Raw genomic sequence first — 25,126 nt, 5'->3', positions numbered from 1 at the left:
TATTTCCTCTTCTAAATTATAAGCTAGAAGTGCACATGTGAAATAAAATGTGGCCAGTGATTCCCAGCTCCTGGAGGCACAGGCTGGCTTGTGTCCATGACCATCAGGACGCTCTCCCTGTTATAAAGGTCATGCCCACATTGCATGATGGGTCTTCTTGTAGGGAGGCATCATCATTACTGTTATTAGCATTATTATTACTAGTACTACTACATTGACAAGGAGCTGGCTCTTTCTCAGTTCAGTGTGTGAAGTAACATGATGGATGTGCTGCAGCTTTCCAGAGCAAGGCTTTTACAGGATGGTCATGCTGTTGGCCTGGTGTGTCGTGTGCAGGGATGCGAGGACTCTGAGGATGGCACTGGATGACCAGCTAAGGTGACAGGAGCCACACCTGCCTCTCAGAGCAGATCCTTCAGGAAACAAACTTGTGTATTGTGAAATCTCTCTGCAACACATGCGAAGCATGGGAAGGTGGCAGAGTTGGGAGAGATATTTGAAAAGCATACTCTTGAGCCAGTCTAAAATACTGGTGCAGATGCACACTATAGTGCTAGGCACAGATGCTACCTTCCTGCAGCAGATCAAGCTCCCTTCTGCTAGAATGAAATGCTGTTTAAAAAACAGCTTCCATCTGAAAATTTGCATTACTGTTTCCTTGCAGTAATGGGGCTTTGGCAAACCATTTTCTAGCATTTCTATATATCTGCCCCTACACAATAGTACTTAGCTTTGCACTTGTGTTTGCTAATCACTGAAGCAAAAGAAAATAAACATACTGAACACACGCAAACATTGTTTAAAAATTAATGCAGACTATAACCTGTTAAATATGTCTCCCTTGTCCTCAAAATAAATCAAAAACCCAGAAAGCAAAGTGGTAAAACAGAGGCTCTGTCTACTTTGCCAGCTACTTAAAGTCTCTCTGTCTTGGTCTCTGATCAGAAACAAAGTCAGGTATTTATGACTTTGTCAATTTTATAAATAGAAAAATCTAATTTGTAACTACTTTAAAAATATTTGTTTTGGTGCATTGAGAAGGAAAAGATAACAGCAGCAGAGGTCCTGGCCTGATGTAATTCCCAGGCGACACTGTTGCAGAGAGAGAGGATCAGGATATGATACTGTGGCCCAGTGACAGCCTAGGTAAATGGTAGTTATCCACTTCTAGTCTGGGCAATTTTGCATTCACCTACTTCATATTTTAGAAGAATAACCACAAGGATTTTTTAATATTTTTATTTACTGCCACTCTTCTGCGATTGCCTTACTCATGAAGGCTGTCATGAAGTAGGACCACACGGCTTCAAGATCAGAAACAGATTTGCTGAATCCTGGCTTTATTATTTGAATTCTTGTCTTGATAATGAAACACCAAATGAGAACAGAATTCAGCCTAAGAGATGAGATGTTAGAATAATTTTATATCTTGTCACTAGGTAATGATTCTAATGGTATCTCTTACTTAGCTGCCTTCGCTAATGACTTTATGGTGAGAGCGTGTTTCAGCAATTGTGAACGTGTGGAATACTCTGTGTTCTGGGGCAAAACATTAGCTTAATGAGGAGAAAGCCAGTTTCCTGAAGAAGTGCCTTACATAGTTCCTACTTTTAAAAGAACAACTGTAACGTGGACAATTTGTCATTATGAGATATAAAACCCACTTAACCTCACAGTTTGGTGCATTTATAGCACTCCTGCAGAGGGAAGAGAGAGATTAATAGATTTTTCTCACCTAGTAAAAATAGGTGGAAATCTGTCCAAGTCTTTTTGCTCAATAGAGAAATGTTCATTACCAGAAGACTGTTCAAGGAGCAGACTGTCACTTCACTTCTCATGCACTTTACAAGTTTTATTAGATGATTATTACATTACTTAGGTACCTTTGCAAATGTGGCCCCCAGACTCCAAAACTCTGTGATAGAGCTTTGAGAAATGCTCTTATCTTTCAAATGCAACATACTTTATTTTGTTATGGGCAAGTAGCTTTAAGTTCTGTAGTCAAGAAGTAACATCATCAGAAGGATTTCAGTAAGTCGAAACTACGGTGCTGCAATCTTTAGCAGAAGTAAAGAAGCTGTAGAAGGGAACAACTATGAACATTAGGTCATCTAGTCCATCTTGCCAACAAAGGATGTTTCCCTATAGCCTTGGCAAGCAAACATGGTAATCAGGCTTGCCAAAATAAAAATTGGCAAGAGCCTCGATACCTGATGTGCAAAGAGAAGAAATGAGCACAAACCTAATATTTACTTTGTCTGCATCTTTTTCACAATTTAAGCAGAAAGGATAGAATGTCCTTGAATGTTCTTCCCCAGGAAAAAGCTGTACCATATAATCTGTGTCTTTGCACTTGATAGTTTATGCCCTCTTGTTTTTTTCCAGTAAGTTTAAATACTGTAGTGAAAAAAATTCTACAGGGAAGGTTTCTTATTTTTTTCCCCTATTTACTGAATATCAGATACACTATTTACCAGCCTACCTCTTCAAGTTCTGACAAGCTTACATAATATAAAAAGACTGTAACTTTAGGGAACAGAGATTTAGCACATTAAAACATTATAGTTTTAGACAGTCTCAAGCTCTCTCACTGTCCTGCAGCAAAAACCTTCTGTCACCAAGCTCTCCAGCTAAGAACCGTTTTCCAGTGCAACCGTTCTACTTCTTGTTAAGGTGACTCAGAATAATGTACTTATATAAAGAAAGTGGATTCCGTCTGCTTATGATACTACACCACTAACTGCATTAGTGGGCTACTAATAGCCCACTGTGATACAAGAAAGGTGAAAGAAGCTGGTCAGCTGTCAGAGAAACATCCCCAAACAGATCATATCCTCATCCTCCCATACGAATGAAGTTTAAAATTTTCATGGCAGCAACCAGTTTGGTGATGCATACTTAACTGGGCAAAATGCTTTTCTATAAAATTTATCTTGATGCAAGTCACCAAAGAAAACAGACCAAATAGGATACCTTTAGGCTGATGGTGAACAAAACCCTTTTATGATTTGAGGTTAGAGGAACTCTGCTGGTGATTGCCGCTCTCCCCAGCCCATGCCAGGCTGGTATATAAAGCACTCTGAAAATCCAGGTAGTAGCCAAGGCCAGGATGTGGTAACTGCTCCTCTGCTGTGCTGGTGTTACAGCCACTGCTCTGCTGCTTTGAAAAGAAAAAAAAGACTCTACTGGAAGTGTTGCTGTATTGAATATAAACTTGCCAGTCACCTCATGTAATAACAATGAGAACAAATTCAAGACACGGGAAGAGATCTGTAAAATATTCATTAGATTATCTTAGCTTTCAGGACAGCCAAACTGACTACCATTTTAGGATCTATTTAAAAAACACTGTTCCAAAACTTATGGTGGGATAAATTCATATAGCTCTGCTGATTTCAGAGGAGCTGTTGCAATTCGTATGAACTGAGTTTCTAGTCCATGTTTAAAGCAAGTGTGACTTGCTTCTGACGTACACACTCACAAGTGGAAATGTTGTTGTAATTTCTGTATTTTAATGGAAAATAGATCACCTATATCTATGTCCCACATATCATCTATGTCCTACAGAACCAAAATAAATATGCAAAACATACAATAATAGATACTGCATTCTTTTCAAATAAATCATTCTGCTCATGCCTGATTGATTTTACATGATTTGTGTCATCACAACACTGCTTTTCGCTCCTACGCTATTACTTTTGCTTACAAAATCTCAGAGTTCTCAAATACTAAATAATTAATTGGTACTGGGAAGCTGGAGCAGATTCTATTTTCCCAATGTGAAGATGCTGTTCTCGGAACATCACTAAGGAACTGAACATGTTAAATCTATGCCCATAGAAGAAAACTTTATGAAAAAAAAATGCATATATCCTATTCTTACTATGCACCTTGTCCTTTCTGATGCTCCTACCTCATCTCTTATATAAGTCCTATCCATCTATGGTCATTGCCAGCAACAAAAACTCAAGATTCTCACGGGACAGAAGTCAGCATTATTCCACCACAGATTGTACAGTCATGCTTGTTTTAATCACCTAAAAATCTCAAAAACATGGTGCTTATGGCTGGGGTTGGACAACAAGGCCTTTCTACAGAAAGTGATGTTTTTCTACTCTTCTGTGATTCCTTGAGTCAGTAAACAGAAGAGTGATCAGTAAATCAAAATCATCATTTTAACGGAAATCAATATTCTTCTAGCAGAAAGCTGCTTTTGAAGACTAAGTGGTCAAGGGATACCAATCAATAAGAAGCTGGCTTAGAGATAGATAACAAAGAGTAAAAATTTTTGGTCATTTTTCTACATCACATAAGGTTGATGACAAAATGCTCCTATGTATCATAATAAAATCAATCTGATTTACTAAATTTGTTTATGAATGAGAAAGTAGTGAAAGCCAGCATTTTGTAGGCAGGAAAAGTCAGCGGACCAGAAAAAAAGAAATATATCAGTAGAATTTGACAAATTTAGACAGTGGGTCTGCTGATGAGAATCCCCATAAAGAAGTATATGAAAATCCACTGCAGAACTGAAAGGAGGTATTCACCCACAAGAGAGGTTACAAAATTTCACAAGATTGCTTTTATACATGGATCCAGTTTTTGTTACAAACATATTAGCAGTATTATGCGGCATGATTATCTATTAGTCTTAGCCTGACGTAACTGTCTTAAGTGGGATCCATCCTCTGAGCCTGCAGCTTTCATTTGGCCACCGGTCACATCTTACCCCTAAGACTTTTCTTCTCCAGACTACATAAGCCCAGATCCCTCTACCTCTTGTCATAGGTCTTGTGCTCTATGTCTCTGATAACCTTAGTAGCTCCTCCTGCACCCTTCCAGTTTCTTATCATCCTTTTGGACTAAGAGGTCCCACAGTGGGTAATCTCTGTTAAGGGACAACTCCCAAAATACATGAGCAGCTGTCATGTAACTACCCCGACCAGTGTCTCTCCCTTCCCATCTCATCTCCATCTGAAAGCAGAAAGAAAATTAAATTCTACCAAACTTTAGGTCAGTAAATACCAACAGAATTAAAACTTTAGCCTCTGAACTCTAGGATGGTCTTAGGCAGAAATTATCCAATAAGGACAGTGCAGGTGGAAGCAAATTTCATTCTAAATATATTCCTGGGGATTCTCTAGTGAAAGACCTCCTCTAAAGATGTGGTTCAAGAGGAGTTTTGGCAAAATATATAGCATCTCTTGTGTAACTTCAGTGAAAATGACACCTGACAAAACCAGTCAGCCTCACCCCTTTATTATTTTGTCAGTAACAATGACAGTGGCCTGCCTACAAAGGACAGAAATCACTGTTATTAAAACAGAAGACACATCTATGGCAACACCAGACAATTCTTAATGGCCACTTCACACCACTTGAGGCCGGGAAGACAAATAAAAACTCCAGCTGAGAATACCAGGAGAGGCTAAGTCTATTTAGATTAAAATAGTAGTGTCCAGATGAGAATCACCCAAAGTGATGCTGAAAGGGCAGAGAAGCTACAAACACCTTTCTCTTCTGCAGACACTACCTTTGGCAATGATTTAACAAATCTGTTTTAACAATCATTTTCAAACTTTTCAGATTAGCCCTATTTTTTTTGCTAATGGTTTAAGCCTCTTCCTGGTACCACCACGCATTCAACAGGAATGAAAAAAGCTAGCATGCAGCTCTCATTAAACACTGAAAACTCTGAGGCATGCTGTGCCCACTGGATCCCCTGGGCTCATCCACAGAAGTTATAATCATGGCATTCTTCTGTCTCTATACATAGAGGGTAGAAGAGGAATAATTACTCCTTGAGGTGAGATTCTTTAGCCAGAGAGATTGAGTTTTATATTGTAAAAGTGTTTGGATCTTGCTTGTCCAGGAGTGCCATAGTATTGATGGCAATAATCCTCAACCAGCTGTTGTAGATGATCGTTGCAAATGTGCAGTTATTCTTCTGAACCCCACCAAAAACCCAAACAAAACAAACCACACAACCACAGCAGGAGGGGATTCAAAGTTCAAAACCTAGTGATTTAAGCTGAGACCAAAAAAGTCGAGACAGTGGTTTTCGGTCACATTTTCAACTCATATCTTGCAGCTGCATATTCTTCTCTGATCTTATCTTTTGTATATCTTTTGCCTTTGCCCTTCCTTAGCTCAGGGATGGGATTTTTTTGCCAGCCTGCACGGAGGTCAGCCAGGCTGTGCTCTATGGCAGCCAGCAGGCTCTGCTCTCCAGAGGCTGCAGATACATCCACCCACAGTCTGGATGAAGGTATTGGGTCAATCTAAAAATGATTATATTGGTCAAGATGTCAGATTGTTCAAATATTATCTCCTCTTCCTTATGTCATTCTCACAAAAAACATAAAACACTGGATAACTTGCATTATATAGGTCATTTCTATGGCAAGTGGTTAAAACATAGTTTTCAAAAAATGACACAGAGTAAGCACAAACTAAGAGTTCCCTGAAAATAATACACTCATCAAGCCAGCAGTACTATTGTTTGGCCAACGGGTACCACAGAGCAACAGCAATGCTGGGGTGATCAGGTTTTTTCCATTATTGATAAAATACCTAATTTTAGTCTTGGTTTGAAGCACATTATACACTCCTCCTGCTATACCAGAAGGGTCCCAGTGCTATTCCTCCACTAGTGTAGTGCTGTCATAGCTGGCTTCTCGTCTACTGGTCTCCCTCAGCTGGTTGGAGCTGTGTAGGAGGATGGAAGGGATGCTTTGTAGGAGCTATAGGTAGCTCAAGGAAGATTGTCTAGGAATGGATGCCACTTGACACAAATTGAAAACACCTTTCAGGAGCTATTCCCCTCACCTAGGGACAGACATGGCAGAAACCTTGGATCTACAGTCAGCTCTCCGTTTGCCACTACTTCCTTGAGCGCCAAACTTGGCACAAATAAAAATTGTGCTTCTTGGTAGAAGGTGGTTCAGTTCTTTCCAAGGAACCAGCATGCTGCTGAAGGGCCAAAGCTCACTAGGCAAAAGAAAATCAGTTGCCGAGACACCTGCTGCGTATGCGTTATACTGGGCTTATAGCAAAGCCAGATCTCTGATGGCAGGTTCTAGCCAAATCCTATTGACTCAAATGGCATGCTGTCTGTGGCAACTAAATAATTCATAGTTGTTGTAGTGTGGAGACTTCATTCTGGCCTTTCTAATTGATGAGAGCAATCTTGGGCCAGTCTGCCCCTTGGTAAGACTCCCATGAATCGCGCTCTCTGGCTAGTCGCTAGTTTTCCTACCAGAATGGCCTTGGCACTTAAAAATCCAGTAAGTATTATGAACAGTGGATGTAAAGTTAGCTGAACCAAAGAATCCCAGCCCGCAATTCAACTCAGCCTGTTAGTTCCAGGAAAAGCAGTCATGTCCTCAAAGTCCACGTGCTTTTCTGGATTCCTGAAAAAAAGGTCTCTTTCAGGGAAAACATCAAGTGTTATCCCCACTGGGCAGGAGTTACTCAAGCACATATGCTCACTAACGTGCTGCCAGTGCTCGTGTGAGTGACTGCTTGCCAAGAGGTACACAAAGTTCTTATCTGTCATGTAGAAGCTTACCTAGGATGTTCTCTGCCTGACAGATCACTGCTCTTTGTCCCACAATATTATTTATCATCATCAGAAAAAAACTCTGAATTTGGGATTTTCCTTAAAGTTACTTATAGGTACATTGAACAGAGCAGACTAATTTTTAAACTAGGGAATCACTATTTCACAGCCGACAGTCTGCAAACCCATCCACCAGCTGCAAGGTGGAAGAACTTTTAATAGCTGAGTTACAAACCACTTGACGAGTTTATGATGGCATGATGTAGGTACACATTAAATGACAGTAAATAAAACAGCTATGACATGACTTGCATTTTACTTATTGGTTTTCAGGGAACCTATTTGTGCAACAGAAAATTTATATTGCATGCTCTTTGATAGTTCTTTGGATAGAGACTAACTTAAAGGAAGTTACAAAGTGCTAACAGTGTTGTAAAGATGGAAAATGTAAAAGACACACATTGGAAAGAATTTTTTGGGATCATAATGAAAAAATTTATCAGTCTTTTTGCTCTCCTTAACCTATTTTAGTAGCAATAAAACTGCTTTGTTGGTGTTTTTTTCAGGGTGGTTTCTTTTTTTTTTTTTTAGAAAGGAGGTGTTGTTTGTTTTTTGTTTTGTTTTGGTTGGTTGGGGTTTTTTTGTTTGGTCGTTGTTTGGTGGTTTTTATTTATTTCTAGGAAGCCAACATTTAAAGAAAACCGAAGGCAAAATAAGACTTGAGAAATAGGCAGAGGGGGACATCATTCCACACTGCTGAAAATAATCTGCCTGAGGAGAGCCCCATTAGTGCTTTGTGGTTAGGTCATCCACGTCGTGGGATTACTTGGTTTCAGTCTCTTGCTTCCCAAGGACTTAAACACTTTCTACATTAGCTATAATGAGTATATGATGTAAATGTTCCTTGGATTGCATGGTACAAGCACACCAGGTTCCCTCCTGTTTAACCTACCTTTTGATCCTTCCCCTTCCAGACCCATGATTGCTGCATTTTCTCCCACACCATGACACAGTTTAACAAGCACAGGAATCCCCTTCATCCATCCTTGCTTGCAACACCCCCCTTCAAATTATCTCCAGCAGATTATGGTTTAAACCTACAAATCATAAACCTGAAGAGATGATTTAGCAGAGTTTTACCACCTCAACATGTACACTAGCAGGTTACACAACGCAGTGAGCACAATGTCACCTCCTCCAACCATGTGTTAAAAGGACATCCCAGCTGCACTTTGTGATGGGTTTGATCCTAGCAGTGTAGCTTCAGGCAGCTCAGAGGACACAAACAGCCTGATCCCTTGCACAGATCCAGCAGCAGCAAATGCATGACTGAGCAGGGTTCCTCACTAGTTGGCACTGAGCCATATAACTGGGTCACTTCCAGACTCTTGCTGAACTCTGCTGCCAAGAAAAGGTGCTCAGGCTTAGGTGATACATGTTTTTTAATTAAGAATTTGTATCACTACATCAGTCATGCCTTCTGCTGGTTTTAGGCAAGCACCTCTGTTGGACTTGGCCATCAATATTGGCTCTATTTACACCACTCAAGGCAAAACTCAGTAGAAACTCTAAAACCAGAGCAACACCATGAAACAAAACCAGAGTGCTGTCAGCTTTTTTCCTAAAGGCTTTCATACCCACAATTTCAGCTGAAGCCAGCATGCATCTGATACCCACAAAAGACCAGGTACGGAACAATTCTTTCACACCAGACATCAGATTTCAAAGTCCAAGATGAAAATGTCCAGTGAAAGGGGAAGGAATTTTGACACATTCAATCCTGCAACATGCACACACAGTATTTTGCAGGGTTCAAAGCTGCATCAAATATTTTTCTAGTCTCAGAATAAAAGAAACTTCAGAGACAGCCATGATGTAATTTAGGAAATTCGTGCTTCAAGAAAACTTACCTTGGGATCTCCATGTAACACTTCCCCAGAGCAAGCAATTTTGTATCTGGATCAAGGAAACAGTAAGTACACCTGCCAGCTGAACTGTCTGTTTGAACATGTGTCCTGGGTTGAACACATTTGGTTTGATTTTCTTCTGCTCACTGTATAAGAGATCTGGTCACCATATGACTCTAGAAGAAAAGGTACCTTTTTTGATCCTATCTACTGTGAGGTTTCAGCCCAATTTTTTTTCTTTAATATTCACTGAAAGCAATCCCAAATATGTAGAAAATTCCAATTACTCTAATTCTTACTCTGTTCTTAGACTGAAAGTTTTGCATTTTCATGTCTCTACATATACAGTTCAGCTGCTGGAAAGTTAGAAAAAAAATTGAAATGAATGACTTTAATTTGCAACACAAATTATGTTCCGTCCAGGAAAGTAAGAAGAGAACTTCTGCCTTTGCACTTGCTTCATAGGTGTAAAGCCAACATATATATATTAAGCTTTCATCTAGCCACCTGCAACTATGCCATAGCTGTCTTCACATATGATACAAGTGAACACTATTGAGATCTGTAAATTGTAATTGCAAAAAAACACCTGGATTTATAACCTCCATAAAATGATAGATTCAGCATTTCCTTTTATAAGGTGCTGCCACACTTAATGAAAACCTAATCAAGAAAAGGTTTGTCTTGTTCCTGATTTGGCTTTTTCAATATTGACTATTGTATCTTTAGATTAAGCATAAGAACATGGAAGCAGAAGGGAAAGAAGTGTTAGGGGATAAAGTCAATTCTCCAAATTGCTTAAAAGAATGTATGAAATGTAACCTTTGGGATCACTGGCTTCTATTTTCCTATGGCAATGTCTAACCATCACATGCATATAATGAATGTTTTAACATTAAGAATTTATGTGTGGTGCCTTAGATGAGAATAATTCTCAACTATTATTAATGAGGAATTATAAAACACGCTTCAAGTTTTATGCCTAACTTACATGAAGTTTCCAAAAACCATAAATACATCTGTCTATGGGTATCTACGGAGAATTGTATAACATGCTTTTATAATGTAGTCACTGAGGCAGTAGAACTCATTCCTTGTGAGAAAAGATCTCACAAAGGAAAACTTTCTATAGAGGAATTCTTTCCTGCTCTCTTTTCTGAAACATACAGATGCCTGTAGTCAGGAAAGGCAGAACACACCCAATTCCCCCCCCCCCCCCCCCATTACTATACAGCGTTTCCCTCTATAGTAATTGAATTTTTGAGTATAGCTTTGCAATAGGAAAGCAGATGATAGTTTTATCTTTATTTCCACATTTACTATCTTCTTATAGTTACAGTGGAGTAATTTATTAGTTTCCACTTCTGGAAATTACACTTCTGTTTTTTATATCACAAATTATAGCTTCAGTCTCAGCTGATTCATGTTGATACCGAATGTTGTATTTGTGATAACAGAACCGCACAAAATTCCGTTTTCTCTGGCTGGAAATAAGTAATAGCTTGGGCTTTGTAGACCATCATACTTAGTAGAGCCAGCATAGTATTGATCTGTAACATGTTGCTTAGTGGAAGTTGGAAAAGGAACCATCACATTCAGTTCTCAACTCCTTTAAATAAAGGGATACTCCACTGAAACCTCTGGTGGCTGTGCAGTAACTGTGTCCAGTCCAAGGGAGCATGAAGGAGGAATTGGTGTGGGTAAGGGAACTGAAGCAGAAACTTTTGACTGGGACGCATGTGTTACCTGCAGTACCTGGAATCTGGCTACACACAAGGAACTGGGTTTTGATGGAAAAGGTGAATACTTGAAGATGCACTGAGCAGACTTATTTTTACTGTAGTTGACACAGTCATGAAGATGCTACTCAAGATGGCTAAGTATCTGTGCATAATGTCAGGACTGCAAAGCTTAGCTCTATTAAAGGGATAACCTAGAGATCAGTGCAATTGGTTACAGAATTCTATTGCAATTCTTGTGTAATACACAGCTTTCTAACAACATCAAGAGTTAGAAAATTTGAGGAACATGGGATTATTTTCTGTTGTTTTCCCTAGGTTTTTCTTCTGTGTTCCAAACCCCTCACCCTTGCAAGAGTTATTAAAAATACTTGCTTTGGCAGAAAAAAAAAAAAAAGTTCTTTTTCATCAGACAGAACCAAATAGATCTCTCTTCTTCTGCTCAGTGGCAGGTGATTAAAACACATCTATAAGATCCTCAGTGGAACTAGCAACGCAAGCAACTTGAGAAGTCGGAGTTCTCAGAGCCAGTGTGCAGTATCCCTACACAGCAGCACTCAAATGTAAAATGGCTGTGCTTGAACTAGGGTATCATCAGTACAAGCAGCTAATGGTACAACATTGCTTGTTATTTCTCAAGTCACAATATGTCACCTAGCCATAGAAGTATATGAAATTCTGGGTGATTTTCAGGAGTAGGAAACAGAATTTCTATGGGCTCAAAGGTAATAGCAGCATAGTGACAGAGGAAAATCAAGATCAGAAGTGAACCGGGTGCCACAGATGGTAAGAAATACATCTCTCAAAAAGTAATGCTAAATGAAAAATTCAAAAGCAATTTTTTTTTTTTTTTGTGGCAAAGCAAGAAGGTTTCTAACCAATGCCTATTTTTCATTAAGGCAAAGGCATTTTTCATTGCAAAAACACGCAGACTAAACCTAATAAAACAAGAAAGAAGTTCAAGCTGCTGTTGTCTTTAGCAGTAAGTACTGTAGGAGCAAGTAGGTAGTGCAAATGCAATTGCAAGCAGCGAGAGCTCAAAAAGTTCAGAAATCTTGTTTGAGCGAGCTGAAGCAGCCTGCAAGATGAGTCAGCTGGCAGCTGAGGCAATTAGAGTAGCACAGCAAGGGGAAAGGAAAAGGAACAGAGAATGAAGAAACAACATTCCCACTGGAAAATTACTTCAGCAAGTGACAGAAACAAAGCTACCAAAAGTCAGCAGGTCTGCACTAAACCACTAGACAGTTACTAAAGAAGAGCTGTTGGGATACTGCATACTCTTTCTAAATGTTCCCTCTGAAAGAACTGCTGGAACCTGAAATCGGACTCATAATGTCTTATGTTTTATAAATACTATTAGTCATCCTAATGAGATTTGCTGTTTTGCAAGACATCTACAGCAGAAGCAGCTTGGCCACACATGAAGGAGGACGCTGCCTCACCTGTTACTCATTTATATTGAAAGAAACTGTTAACACCCTGACCACATTAACACAGTAATGCTCCTGCAGACCGAAGTAGCTACTAACTATGTGTAACAAGACCGGCATACAAAGGGGGCCCAAATTCAAGATGAGGGAAGCTCAACCCTTGGTAAAAAAAAAAAACCTAAGCAAACAAACAAACAAAAATCCCACCATAAATATTCTCTAGGGAGCATGATGTGGGGGATAATTCTGTTTTCACAACTTAGGCGAAGTATGCTCAATTATAACCATATACAAGAAGCTCATTGTTACACTAAGAGGCAGAGGTCACATTATAGTAAGTACTGCACAAGCACATAGTACCACAAATGGTTCCTGAAGTAAGGAGTACAAGAAGACTAAGGTGGGGCAAAATAAACATAGACCTGGTTTGACTGTGTTTTCTAAAGAGCATTTTTGGACACAAACTGAGTTTTTAAGAGCACCGTTTCTCTCAAGATTGGAGACCGGGATACATCATGGCAAACTTTGTCTGACTGAGAAAAGCCAGAGCTCCCAACTGCAAAGACATTTCAGTGTTCATTTCTGGCTATGAAGTCTTAGTTTTGCTTGTCCAAAATACAGCTTTTTTTCTATATCCGAAAGACTGATTTCTAGCCAAATTTTAGTAATTTTTTCCACTTTACAGGTTTGGCACTTTGAGCAGCTTGAACATATTTGCTTCAACTAAACAAATTGATATATTCTCAGTGAAAAAGAAGCCCAGCAAAATATCCACAAGCCATTTTTCAGCTCTTTCAGACTTAGCTTGTCTAACATACCAGTTCTGAGATAATAATTACATTGTTTTCCTGTTCTTAAGTCTCATTTTGTTAACAACCAAATTCAGCTTCTCTGATGCCTGACAGTGTTCTCCTTATTCTGAGATCTTAATTATCTTTCTACATCAGCATTCCTCTGCTTACCAGCGTGTTCTGCCAGCTGAATGAAACCAAGGAGGAACTGGATGCATGGATGGCAGGTTGTCTGCAACTTAATCATTTTTATATTAATGTAAGCACACCTGCTATATGAGGCTTTAATGAAGACAAGCAGATAGAAGTTGCAGAATATGGCCCACATACTTGTCTCAGTGTCTGCAGCTTGCTAGGAATTGTATTTCCACATAGTGGAGATGCCTACAGTTGTTTTAATCATGCCCACAATGGCTGATACAGTAGTCACACTCTGGGATGGATCCTCTACATTTGTTCCTTTAATGAAACCTGCCTGTGATTCAGTGATGATGATTTGACTCATACGTTTTAATTCACTCCTACCCAAGCCACACTTTGTCACAGTGGTTGCTTCACAACTGCTGTGGCCAAGGGCAAAATGACAGCAGCTGGCTTGGCTTCCAGCATCACCTCTCCCAAGACCACCAGCTTACTCTGTAGGGCAACAGGCTTCATAGTTGGCTCTCTCACCATCTTATCTGTCAGGTTCTAGAAACCATTGCAGCATGAAAAGGGGTGATAACAGTACTCTACCAATAATAAAAAGTGCTGTTTTCTAAAGGACAACTACACTTCAACTAAAGCCCTTGTGGCAATACCAAGGGGGACATTCTTTACCCACATGACATCTGAGTGGCAATTTCTCTCTTAGAAGCCACCTCTGAAGCTCCTTCCGGTAAACTGCAAGAGCAGCCAGATACCTATAGCAGCTGATTCAGAAATTAAATCAGATGATTTCTACGATTTATTTGTCCTCAAGAAGACTGTCTAGCTCTCATTCTTGCTCTACTTCTGACTGTTGTATGCTTTTGACCATTAAACAAGCTGAAGGCATTTCTGTGACAAGAAACCACAATTGTCAGGATAGGGGAAGAAATGTGAGCCAGACCCTACACTTGTTGCATGTCAGCGGGAGCTCTGAGCAAAGCACCTAGGTAGCTTTCATCTCTTCCAGTATTATCCACTAAAGCTTTATGTAACAACAAGCATTACATTTATATACAAATTTACAAATTTAGTTACAAGGATAACATAAACAAACCAGTTGAGGAAATTTCTCTTTAAAGTAAGATTGTGTATAAATTAAAACTGGCAACTCGTTTTGGTTATTTGCTACTCATACTTCATCCCTTAATCACTTTACCAGTTTCATTTTTGTACACAACACCCATTTTCATGAGTTCATTCACACCGTCACTTTTACAGTTTCTTGGCTGAGACCTCTTATATCCACATCTTCTAGCAACTCCCATTGCTTAACATTTTCTGTTGCTTTTCTACACAAAAAAATTGTATGAAGTCAGCCTCATCTGAGCAGTGCAAGAGAAGCCACTTATTACTAATACAAGTTTTCTTCTCAGAGTTTTAGCTTTAGAGCTGGGGGAGACTGTAAGGCTGTCCACTGACACTATTTACAAACTGATTCTGGGCCATGGCATGAACTTGTTTTTCCACATAAGACTGTTCTTAGCATGGAAGAGCATGACATTTTCACCTTTAATTCTGGGGTGCTCTCTATTGTACCTTCAAAACTAGACCATTTCTATGACCAGTACAGGAAATTCCTAATTTTATTTCAATGGGAGTTCCAGAAGAACATTTGCAATGTTATAACCCTGCATGAGTATTCTCGTGGCCATATATTTGAGTTCTGCTAGTACTTAGCAAATAGCATGGTGATCTTGCAACCAGCAATTAAGTGGCAACGCATACACGATACAAAGCTTTTACAGGACAGCCCATATGTTCCCACAGTTCAGGGAAACCTTAATTAGCAGTTGTGATTTCAACTGCAATTTCCCTTATATTGACAGTACTATGCTTCCAGATTACACAGACAGCAACAGAACAGGAGCATGACTATATAGAGATGGAGGTGCATAAGCCCTTGGCAAGAACATCTCTTTGGAAGGCAAGGGTATGTGAATTCATACTAGTCAGCCCACCCTTATTGATACCAACATACCACAGCAAGTTCAAATAAGGGTAAACCAGACATGGCATTTAGAGATACATGGAACTTCATGGAGAATCCCACTGTAAGAGTAAAGCAAGTGCACAAATGCAAAACGCATTAGCATCACTGGTGCTTTACAACCTGAGAACGTTAAATAACAGTACTAGCTGCAGGCACCTTGATGAAAAGCAACAATAAGGAGTGGTGAGAAGCAAGCAGATTAATTTTATTTTGTTTAAACTCCTATTTGTCGTAAATCTCAAAGAATGCCTGTTTCCTCTCTGTACTCTCTATGTAATAGCAGCTCCTTCAACCACGTAAAACAAGTGGGCCAAATTCTTTCTGAGAACATTTAATGGAGTTTAGACTTGTCTGAAGGAGTAACATTAGGATGAATTGAACTCACAGGCTATATAAAACAGGAGTTGTTATTCCAGTCTTGAGCCACTACATCACTCAACAAAAAAAACCCTCTATCTTCACCAGTAATATTTGATTTACATGGAAGAGAAGTCAAACAAAATTAGCCTGAAGCTGTGACAGCTCCCTGCCTAAAGGTAAAGTCTCCCTTTATTCTATACAGGCTAGGAGATTTTGCCAAACTTCTTCATGAAAGTCACAAGAACAATAAGCTTATCCCCTACAGCCAGAAAGTACCTAAGATTCATCTCATCACTTCACAATTCAAGGACAACTGTAAGTGACAGGCTGTGGTCCAGAAAACCACGACATGGATTACTGCAGCAGAAACCCAAACATCTTATGTATATGGTTTCAGCAATATAAAGCAACACCAGAGTTTGAGCAGCCAGTACATCAACTTTATTCAATGAGAAAACAGAACTTAGTAGTGCTTTGAGCAAACACAGGCATGACAGTTATTATTGTAGCAGATGAATAAAGGACAAAACCAGGGCAGATAGGACACTCAGCACAACTGTGACTAAGGTACAAAGTAACAGAACTTTCCTGTAAGAATGACAACAGAGATGAGGAGAACTGCTGTGATGTCACCAGGGAGGAACAATAGAAAAGAGGGCTGCAATATAAAAGACAGGACTATGAAGTTTGACAACTATCACCTTGGAAACCACATAAAAGCTTCAAGGTGAGGCTATAGCAGAAAGTTCACTGCCATGCACTAAAAGACATTTCCAGAAGATTAGTAATCCTGGACAAAGCTTGGTTCTGGCAGACAAAACCTTAGGCTAGTCTGAAAAAGGAGAATGATCTCCTTTGGCAACTCTCCATCACAGACCTTACCAGATTCTGCAACAAATGCCAGACTTACACCTGGGCTTCTTTGACATAAAAGATGGCATACATCTATATGGCTTTTTAAATTAAACAAAATCTGTACCAAAGCAAACAAGAAACCCTCTCCTGACCATGCTTATCCCACTTGAGAGAAAACAACCAACCCACGACAGTCACGTTACGTAGTACCACTGCTCGGAAACATGCAAGGTAACTACTGCAGTCACCAGGCCATGTAGAGAGCAGACCTATTTAAGCAAAATAATACAGATGCTGGTAATAACCTAGCTGTATTAGTATGAACTGTAAGTTCATACTGTAAGTTCAGTGTAAATAGCGTGCTCTACTGAAGAATGGTGACTGCAGCATAAGAACTGACATGGTGCAAACAACTTACACAGAAAAGAAACACTATGTCTTGGTATTTATGTAACAGCACAATACAGACTGTCCAGGTTTTAATCATCTTTGGGTTGTTCTACAAAAAAGGAACAGCAAACTTACATACAAACACCCTGGTTAAACAATAATGCTCCCAAAACTCCCTGTCTCACTTCATCCTTTAAATTTTTCAGACTGCACTGACAGCAGAACTTCCAGATTGGTGTTCGAGAAGCTTCCCTCCTCTGTGGTCTTGTGATTTGAGATGCACACAGCACAGAGCACTTTTGAAGCGAGTCTTTAATATTTTAAGAGAGAATTCTTTATTCACAGAATGTGCAACAACTCGTTCGAGCTATATGCAAAAATAAACCCTGAAATTCTAATCATGAAGATACAGGGGGAAAAAAAAAAAAAGGCAGCACAGCAGTGTTCCAAGAGAATACACAATTCACAACTTTAAAATTCAAGCACTCCCTATGCCTGGAGCTCTCTTAAAATATTAACAATCAAATCTCTTCGGTAAGTGTACGGGGTATACTTTATTCTGAACCAGTGCCTTGGGAACAGGTTACCACTTGGGGCATAAATTTTCATCCCTTGTTTGCCCATCAGACCACGAAAGATCCTGTTGCGGGACAGGATTTTATCATAGAATTCAACCCCACCTCTGGCGTAGTCTTTGGAAACAGTAGCTGCCCTTCTGTCAGCCTTGCAGTCTAGGTGATAGGTCACAGCGTCGTAAGAAACGTAATAGCACATCAGTCCAGCAGCCGCAGTTATGAGGTTACAGATGCCACGAAGTATCACGGGGCCAGAAGAAAAACCCAGAAGTAGCTTTATAGCTCTCCCACAGAAAAATGTACCAGCTAAGCAAGTTGGAGCCACGGCTGCACTTGCTAAAGGGCTGCTGTTCTGCAAATACATAACTTCTCTGGCAAGGGCAAACTTCTGAGCTTCAAGAGAAAACGTCAGAGCTTCCTTCAAAGCAACTCCTTCATTGCTCTCCCAGTCTACTTCCTTGCCACTGATCACAACAACATGGTTGACTATTCCTTTTTTATTCTCAGCTGTGCTTTCAAAGTTAGGTGGGATGCCCACCAAAGAGCCTGCAGGGAACCAGGGGATTCCAGCACTCACAGGGTGGAAGCCAGAAACTGCAAAGGCTCGATACGAGTCAGCAGACTTCACACCAGTATCTTGAAGGACATCCTGAAAGACACCACAGAGCCTCTGTGAAAGCTCAGCTGGCTGCCCCTCTGACCAGCACTCATGCAGCAGTTTGAACGTCTGATCAGGGAACACATGATAGGAAAGGTTAGCACCAAACAGTCCCATGCATGAAACGGCCAACAAAGTGATCCTGCGCTTCTTTAACCACACAGATGCCTTCTGCAGGAACCGCACTGCCATAGTGAAATCCTAACCTGTTTGTAACATAAAATCAGGAATTAAAGTGTGCATAAATGGGTCTCATCTCTGTAGCATTAAAAAAAAAAAAAAGAGTCCAAAAATAATGAGAAGCAGAGCACATTAACAGAAGAAACATCCTCTCTTTTACTTTAACAAAACACAAAACACCTTTACAGAGAAAGTGAAGCTCATTAATTTCTGAGCCTTGGAACATAGGACAATTGATACAAAGAATTAATTTCTCCCACTCCTCCAGTAAATCAATTGAGTGCAATACAGACAATAAAGCCACCATACCTTCTCCTTCCCCCAGCAATCAATGCGCATTCTGTATTTACCCAACATACTTGCCTCGTCCTTGCAAGCACAGTCCTACTGTTGCACTCCACTACAAAGACTACAGATATTAAAGCCAGAAACAGCCAATAATTAATCTACACTAACCTCCTCTACAGTACAGTTCAAAAATTTTAATCAGTAGCATCAATACTAAGTTTAGTTACTTAAGCTTAACTACAACTACCAAAAGAGGATCACATTTTGATTTGAAAATTTCAGGAGGCAGAATTTTCATTCAGTTTGTTTTAATGGATAGTCAACTCACTATTAAAAAACCCTGAAACAACAACCCCCCCAAATGCCATCACAAACACAAGCACACACCCCTCCCAAAACCAGTATGTGCTTTTTCTAGATTTTTGGGGGGGTTTGGTGGGTTTGGGGTTTTTGCTTGTTTTTCCAGATTTCAACTTCCAGGCAGAGGCTGTAGCTTACTCAGCAAAAAGCTATTTTCAGAAAGCAGCATGCTTTCAGTTGCTACTTTAAAAATTTTGTCTCTGAAATAATTTCTCTGACAAATAATATGTGCAACCCAGAGCATAAACTGGAACAGAAATTGTTTCAGGGCAGACAACTTGGTTGTGACTCTTTAAATAAGCAGATAAAATTAAAAAACTCCCAAACCTGCCAACTCCTTCAGTTCAAGAGTCCTGCTTCCCTTGGAGAGTATAAGTTCCTTTTATGGTCCAAGCCACATGATGTGCTCTGCTCAGGAAAGCTCCCCTCTCTTACAAAATTCCATTTGCTACAGAATTGTCCCCTGGAATAATGCTACTATACATAGATAAAAGCGAACTAGGCACCTAAATCCAACAGACATCAGGGAAAATTGGATGCCCCTGTTTCCATTTGCATCTTGTAACGTCTGTTCTTGCAGGGCTTTAACACATGAGCTTCAGAGAATCTTGGTGCAGCTGTTGAAGACATTAGTATTTCCAGCTGTCCTGACAGGAAGCTGAGGTGGCAGAAGAAAACTATGCTTTGATAAAACAACCAATGTCTTAGTGTAGAGCATTATCAAAGGTGGGTTTCAGCTATGCTGCTGGGCTTTGTACGCAGCAGCTGAAACACAGACATATGTTGTCTTCTTCCACTCACGCTGAACAAGAACATCCCACAGAGGCGGAGAGTGGACAGCTGGGGGCTGTAACATCATAAAACAGCACTGCATGACATGCCAGGACACACCAGCCATGATCAACAGCAAATGAGTATTAACCACAGGGAAACAAAAAGAGATTAAATTAAAGGCAGTGTTTTACTAGGGGAAGAATAATCTTGTTTAATGTTTATACTGCACTGCACACATACTGAGTGCTTAAGAAAAACAATGATGCACGTACGTATACAATAATTTAGTATGTATTTCTAAGTGTAATAAGTGGTGGTATTCTTGCATTCTGCTAAAGACTGGAGGCAGTGATTTGTTTGACAAAACTGTTTAAGAAAAATACGCTGAAGAGCCAAGAGCTTGGATGAAACCCAATTATGGGAGAAAACTTCCTTAATAATAGAGCTAAAACCCAGCAAATGGTAATAGTAAGCCCAAATGCCCTCTTTGTAGTTAACAATCTCAGCAAATCTGGTAGTCTAGACCTGCTTGAAAAGGTCACGCCATTTACAGTGGGGAGGCCAGCACTTGTAAAGAGATGATTATATGAAGCCTATCACTTGATCCACACGTGAAGGTGAGCTCATGTTAGAGAAAACCCTCTCATTTGGGCTGCCTAACAGATCTTTTGAAGATTAGGAACACTGCAAGGAGAAAATTCAGCCTTCATGTTATGCCCACACCAGCACCAGGAAGGACAGACCATGTGAAAACTAGTCTACACTCCCTTTTTACATGACCAAATGGTGCTTGCCAAGCCCATGGAATGCTGAGTACTCCTCCTGGTCAGGGACTTGGGATGCCAGGAAGCACACCTGAACAGGCAGCCAGCTGACAGGTGAACCACAGGAGGGCTGGGCAGGAATCACTGTTCTTATCTACAAACTTCTCCTGAACAGCCAGAACAGACCCCTCGCAACCCCCTATGTTCTTGACTGGATTATGCCCAACAGTCCTGCCACACACCTAATGCAAGAATAAGCAGGAAATGCCAGCAGTATTCATTTTCTCATGATAGTCAATACTCATGAAAGTAACATGAAAATTGCCCTCAATACCTTTTAGCATTTGTGCTTTCAAATCTTCCCCTAGGGCGAGCACAGACTCTCAGCTCCTGCAGATAATCTCGCTGCTGCCCTAACTTCATATGGCATCTTTATTTTTATCCATAAACTTTGCACAATTTATGTGTAACAAGGCAACCAAAAGCTACAAGGCAATTTCCAGACCATATCCTGCAAACTTAACCACTAGCTCTCATAAAGCCACAACAACGTTTATAAGGGGGTCTCCCCCAAATGCTGAAATATTATTTGCTTGTGGTGTTACAGGTACTTGCTGTCACTGCAGTCTGGGAATTTTAATAGCTAACGTTCAAAACAAGTAAATGTAAGCGTTCGAATAAATTTATTTTCTAACTGCATACAGATGAGGCAAAAGGGAAAGCCCAATTTACAACATTACCAGTCAGGAAGTAGGTGAGGGCCGGACCCGTTCCAGGCCTCAGGATTTCAAGGCTCACTTAGCGAAAAATAAAAATTTGGGGGGGGGGGGGTTACACGACTCCCACGCTGTCCGCGGGACCAGGCCGCGGGGTAGGCGTTCCCTGTCCTGTCCTTCCCTGTCCTTCCCTCCCCCTTTCACCCCTCCATGCCGGGGGTGCCGAAGGGCTGTAGCGCCTCGCCCCAGGCCGGCCTCTCGTCCTCCTACTTCTCCCACCTCCCCTATCTGCACCTACCGAGGATCCCCGCGCCGCGGCCGAGGCGGAGCTCCGCGGGCTGGCAGCCTCCCAGCTGCCGTGCGGCGGGCGGAAGGAGCAGGGGAAGGGGCGGGCTGTGGCGCCATGCCGAGGCGGTGAGTGTTGAGGTTGGGTGCCCCTCAGCGGGGCGATGCGATTATCGGCCTGACAGGGCTTGAACCCGCCAGAGTGAGCAGTGGCCTCGAACAAACCAGCGGGAGAGCTTTCCTTCCCTTCGGGAGGTCCGACCCGCTGCGCTGCCTGGAGCCGAGGAGCAAGGCCGAGGGGTGCTCCCCTAGGGGCACCGGAGCAGCAGCTGCGGCCCGGGGAAGGGGCTGTCTCCCAGGGTCATAAATCCATCCTGTGTCCTTGTGTTTCGTGCTGTAACCCCCTGTGTTTTTCCTGCAGAATACCTCACATATGTATTAGCAACACAGCCCTCCCACTGCAGCACAGGGATGCTCACTGGGAAGGCAGTAAGTGGCATGACTAGCATCCATCACAGAGTGTTTCTTTTCTCTGCCATCTCTAATAGGAAAATAACACACGCAGGGGTTTTTGTTTGCTTTAGAGTTACGATATGCTGGAAGCAGAAGATGGCCTGTGTAGTTTCTCAGTAATCCTGCATGGATTTGTTCCACAGCTTGGGTGCTCTAGGGAAGCTCTGCCCTTCGCTTGGCAGCCCTGGTTTGCTCTATAGAGCAGCGTCCTTTGGCAAGCACTGGCCTCCGGGGGCGTGACTCTGATCAGAGTCCAGCCTTGCCACTAGGTTGTGCAGCCCTTGCAAAACAAGGTCAGAGAGTAGTTTTTGGCCAGTTTAGGGTTTTGTTTGGATAGTGGATAGTAGAAGATCAGTTTTGCCTCATCTATCGGAGAGGCATGTATTGATACTCAATGGTTGTTTTAAAACATCCCTTCACACCAGGCAGTCATGAGGTATCATTTTTTCACAATCCAAGTAGAAATAATGCTTTGTAATGGGTTGAGAAACAGCAGAATGGAAATAAAAGCAAGCCATGGTTATTATTTACTTAGATTAATTTGACAGATCTATATTTTTCTTCATAGCAGCCCCTGATTGCAGCCCTTCTTCATAGAAACCGTGACTGCGGCATTTCTTTCCAATAAAGGTTCAGCTCCTAGAAGTTTTGGCCTGAGATATGCTTTCACATGAAAAGATTAAGATTGCAAACTGAATTCTTAGTTTTTGTTCAAATTCAGATATTCCTCCAGGATTTATGTGGACGTATCCTAGGGAGATAGCTAGGGAGATATTCACCTTAACCTTTTCCTACTAGATGATCTGTATTTTAGAAATGCTAGTGCTAAACAGGCCTGGATAGGCATAGCCAAGCACCCCTCCTTGTTGTGAGCAGAGGCTAATAGTGACAGCCTTGGTTTTAACTTCCAGTAACGAAGTGTTAATTGCTAAGAAAACACACTCCCTCATGAGAGGGCACAGTTCTGCCCTTATGTTGTGGTTTTATGCAAAAGGCAAGGCAGATGAATGGTTTGCTGCCACCCAAAGGGAGAAGTCAGAGGAAAGACACCACCTTCCTCACCTCTCTCTTCCTCTGAACCACTTTTTGCCATATCTGGCATCCCTCAGTCCCTCTTGTGCTGCTTTTAACTCATTATCAGCAGAAAACATAGAAAATTATCTCTTTTTCCATCAGATTAGTAAACTGAATGGGATCATTGGAAAGTCTGAAAAGTGCCAGAGGTGTAAAAGGAGAGGAGACCTTCATCTCCACTTTATAACAGCTGAGAGCTGTTATAGCCATGGGTCTGCAGCCTCAGCATGTAGCTTTATCATTTGCCAAAACTTACCATTTGTAAGTTGGCACTGATATTTGTACTTCATGCAGATGTACAAGGAAAAAGTGCATGCGGGGGACAGTGGACAACTGGAGACCAGACTCCTTAAAACCAAACCACAACGTATGATGGTACATTCTGAAAGTCTGAGAGTCACTGGGGCTTACCTGGTGAATATGGAGGGACAGTGGGATGGGTTTGTTCAGCCTGACTTTCTGAAAGGTGCTTCTTCTTTCTGTAGGAGCTAGAGATGTCTAAAAACTGATGGCTCCTTACATAAAAACTCAAGAGCCCAACACAGCATTGCATTTGCACTGTGGTTTCTCTTAAGAGCTTTATAATAAATATGATTGTGAAAAGTAGAAATCACAAGTTTACTAACTGACATGTTGACATGATTCTGGTTTCAAAAGATAGCTGTTATAATAAGGAAGGTGAAAGAAGACTGAGTTGCACTCTATTTCTGTTGCATAAGCGCACCGTTGTTATAGTCGGGGATCAAGGGATATAGACCACTTTTAAATTAGCCTGCTAGGTGGTGCTGTAGGACATGCTCTAAGTTACCAATTCAAAAAGCTATTGCAGCTCGGTCTGATGTTTTACTAGAAGACGTATAGATGTCTACCATCACCTGCCTCTCAAACTTACCATTTTATACATAAATTCTTTTTGCTAATTTAGCAAAAACGTTGATTTTTAAGTGCAGAACCGAAAGTCATTGACTTCTCAATGATTTGTGTTGTCTCACAGTGTATTTTGCTTATGTGATCTCCAAAGTAAACGTGGTCAGTCAGTGAGTATTCACCAATCTGAGATACATGCATTTATTCTCCCAACCCCTTCTTCATCTGTGGAGTCCATTTATCTGCCCTTTTATGCAAGTTCAGGGGTAATCCAGCCTCCAGACATAAGCTTCAATGCAGGGTAGCATGAAAAGCCTTGCAATTCTGGCCCAAGTTTATGCAATATTGCATGTCCCAAATGTTTCTCCATGTAGTTCAGTTTTTGCAGGTGTCAGGTGGAAAAGACACTGCAGGATTCTGAGACTAGATAAATGCACTGTGTGAGTCTATGACCATAGAGTAACATTGATAGCAGGAAGAGAGAGATTATAAAGTCTTCAGGACAAGGATCTTCTGCTAATTATCTATGGAAGCAATCGTGAAAACAAGGGAATGGATACTGTAGATATTAAGGGTTTCTACAAGAGTGTGTCAAATTAAGGATGTGAAGACAGCAAAGAAATTTGACGAATAACAGAAGAAATACTAGAGTCTGAAAAAAAGAAAAATCCTGAAGTGAGATATGTTGGTAGATCTGGGAAAAGTCTTGTTGTGAAGGAGGGCCATGACATGTCAGCCTGGTTTCTGGTGCAGGTGCCTGGGCCACTCTTCGGTGTTGCTGAGCATAGTGCTTCAGTAATGAGTGGCAAGTACATGGAGGAGCAGTGCAAGGCTCTTAAACAAAACATACACTTAGA

At 40.9% G+C, this 25,126-nt stretch overlaps 1 protein-coding gene across 4 annotated transcripts; it reads right to left on the bottom strand.

Annotated features, from left to right (window-relative positions):
- Nucleotides 1-16,388: 16,388 nt before the first annotated feature.
- TMEM177 (transmembrane protein 177) lies at nucleotides 16,389-21,936 on the bottom strand. 4 transcript variants are annotated; one of them, XM_057430358.1, is made up of 2 exons: nucleotides 21,829-21,936; nucleotides 16,389-18,654 (listed from the first exon to the last, which is right to left on the bottom strand). In XM_057430358.1, exon 2 carries the CDS (start codon nucleotides 18,638-18,640, stop codon nucleotides 17,705-17,707), a length of 936 nt encoding a protein of 311 aa, XP_057286341.1. In that variant the 5' UTR covers nucleotides 18,641-18,654; nucleotides 21,829-21,936; the 3' UTR covers nucleotides 16,389-17,704. The 4 variants fall into 4 exon arrangements, with proteins under 4 accessions (XP_057286341.1, XP_057286344.1, XP_057286342.1 ...); XM_057430361.1 differs by lacking the exon at nucleotides 21,829-21,936 and adding an exon at nucleotides 21,149-21,567; XM_057430359.1 differs by lacking the exon at nucleotides 21,829-21,936 and adding an exon at nucleotides 19,604-20,192.
- Between the last annotated feature and the right edge of the window lie 3,190 nt (nucleotides 21,937-25,126).

This window comes from Pezoporus wallicus, unplaced genomic scaffold, assembly GCF_028554395.1.
Source record: "Pezoporus wallicus isolate ANWC-B61680 ecotype Strahan unplaced genomic scaffold, APGP_CSIRO_Pwel_v1 contig_5261, whole genome shotgun sequence".
NCBI lineage: Eukaryota > Metazoa > Chordata > Aves > Psittaciformes > Psittacidae > Pezoporus > Pezoporus wallicus.
Note: the sequence above shows the minus strand (reverse complement) of the source record. Positions and strands in the feature narration are given on the sequence as shown.

What these genes read in the sequence shown, in the direction of transcription:
- TMEM177 (XM_057430358.1), bottom strand. Translation starts at nt 18,640, where the DNA reads ATGGCAGTGCGGTTCCTGCAGAAGGCATCTGTGTGGTTAAAGAAGCGC.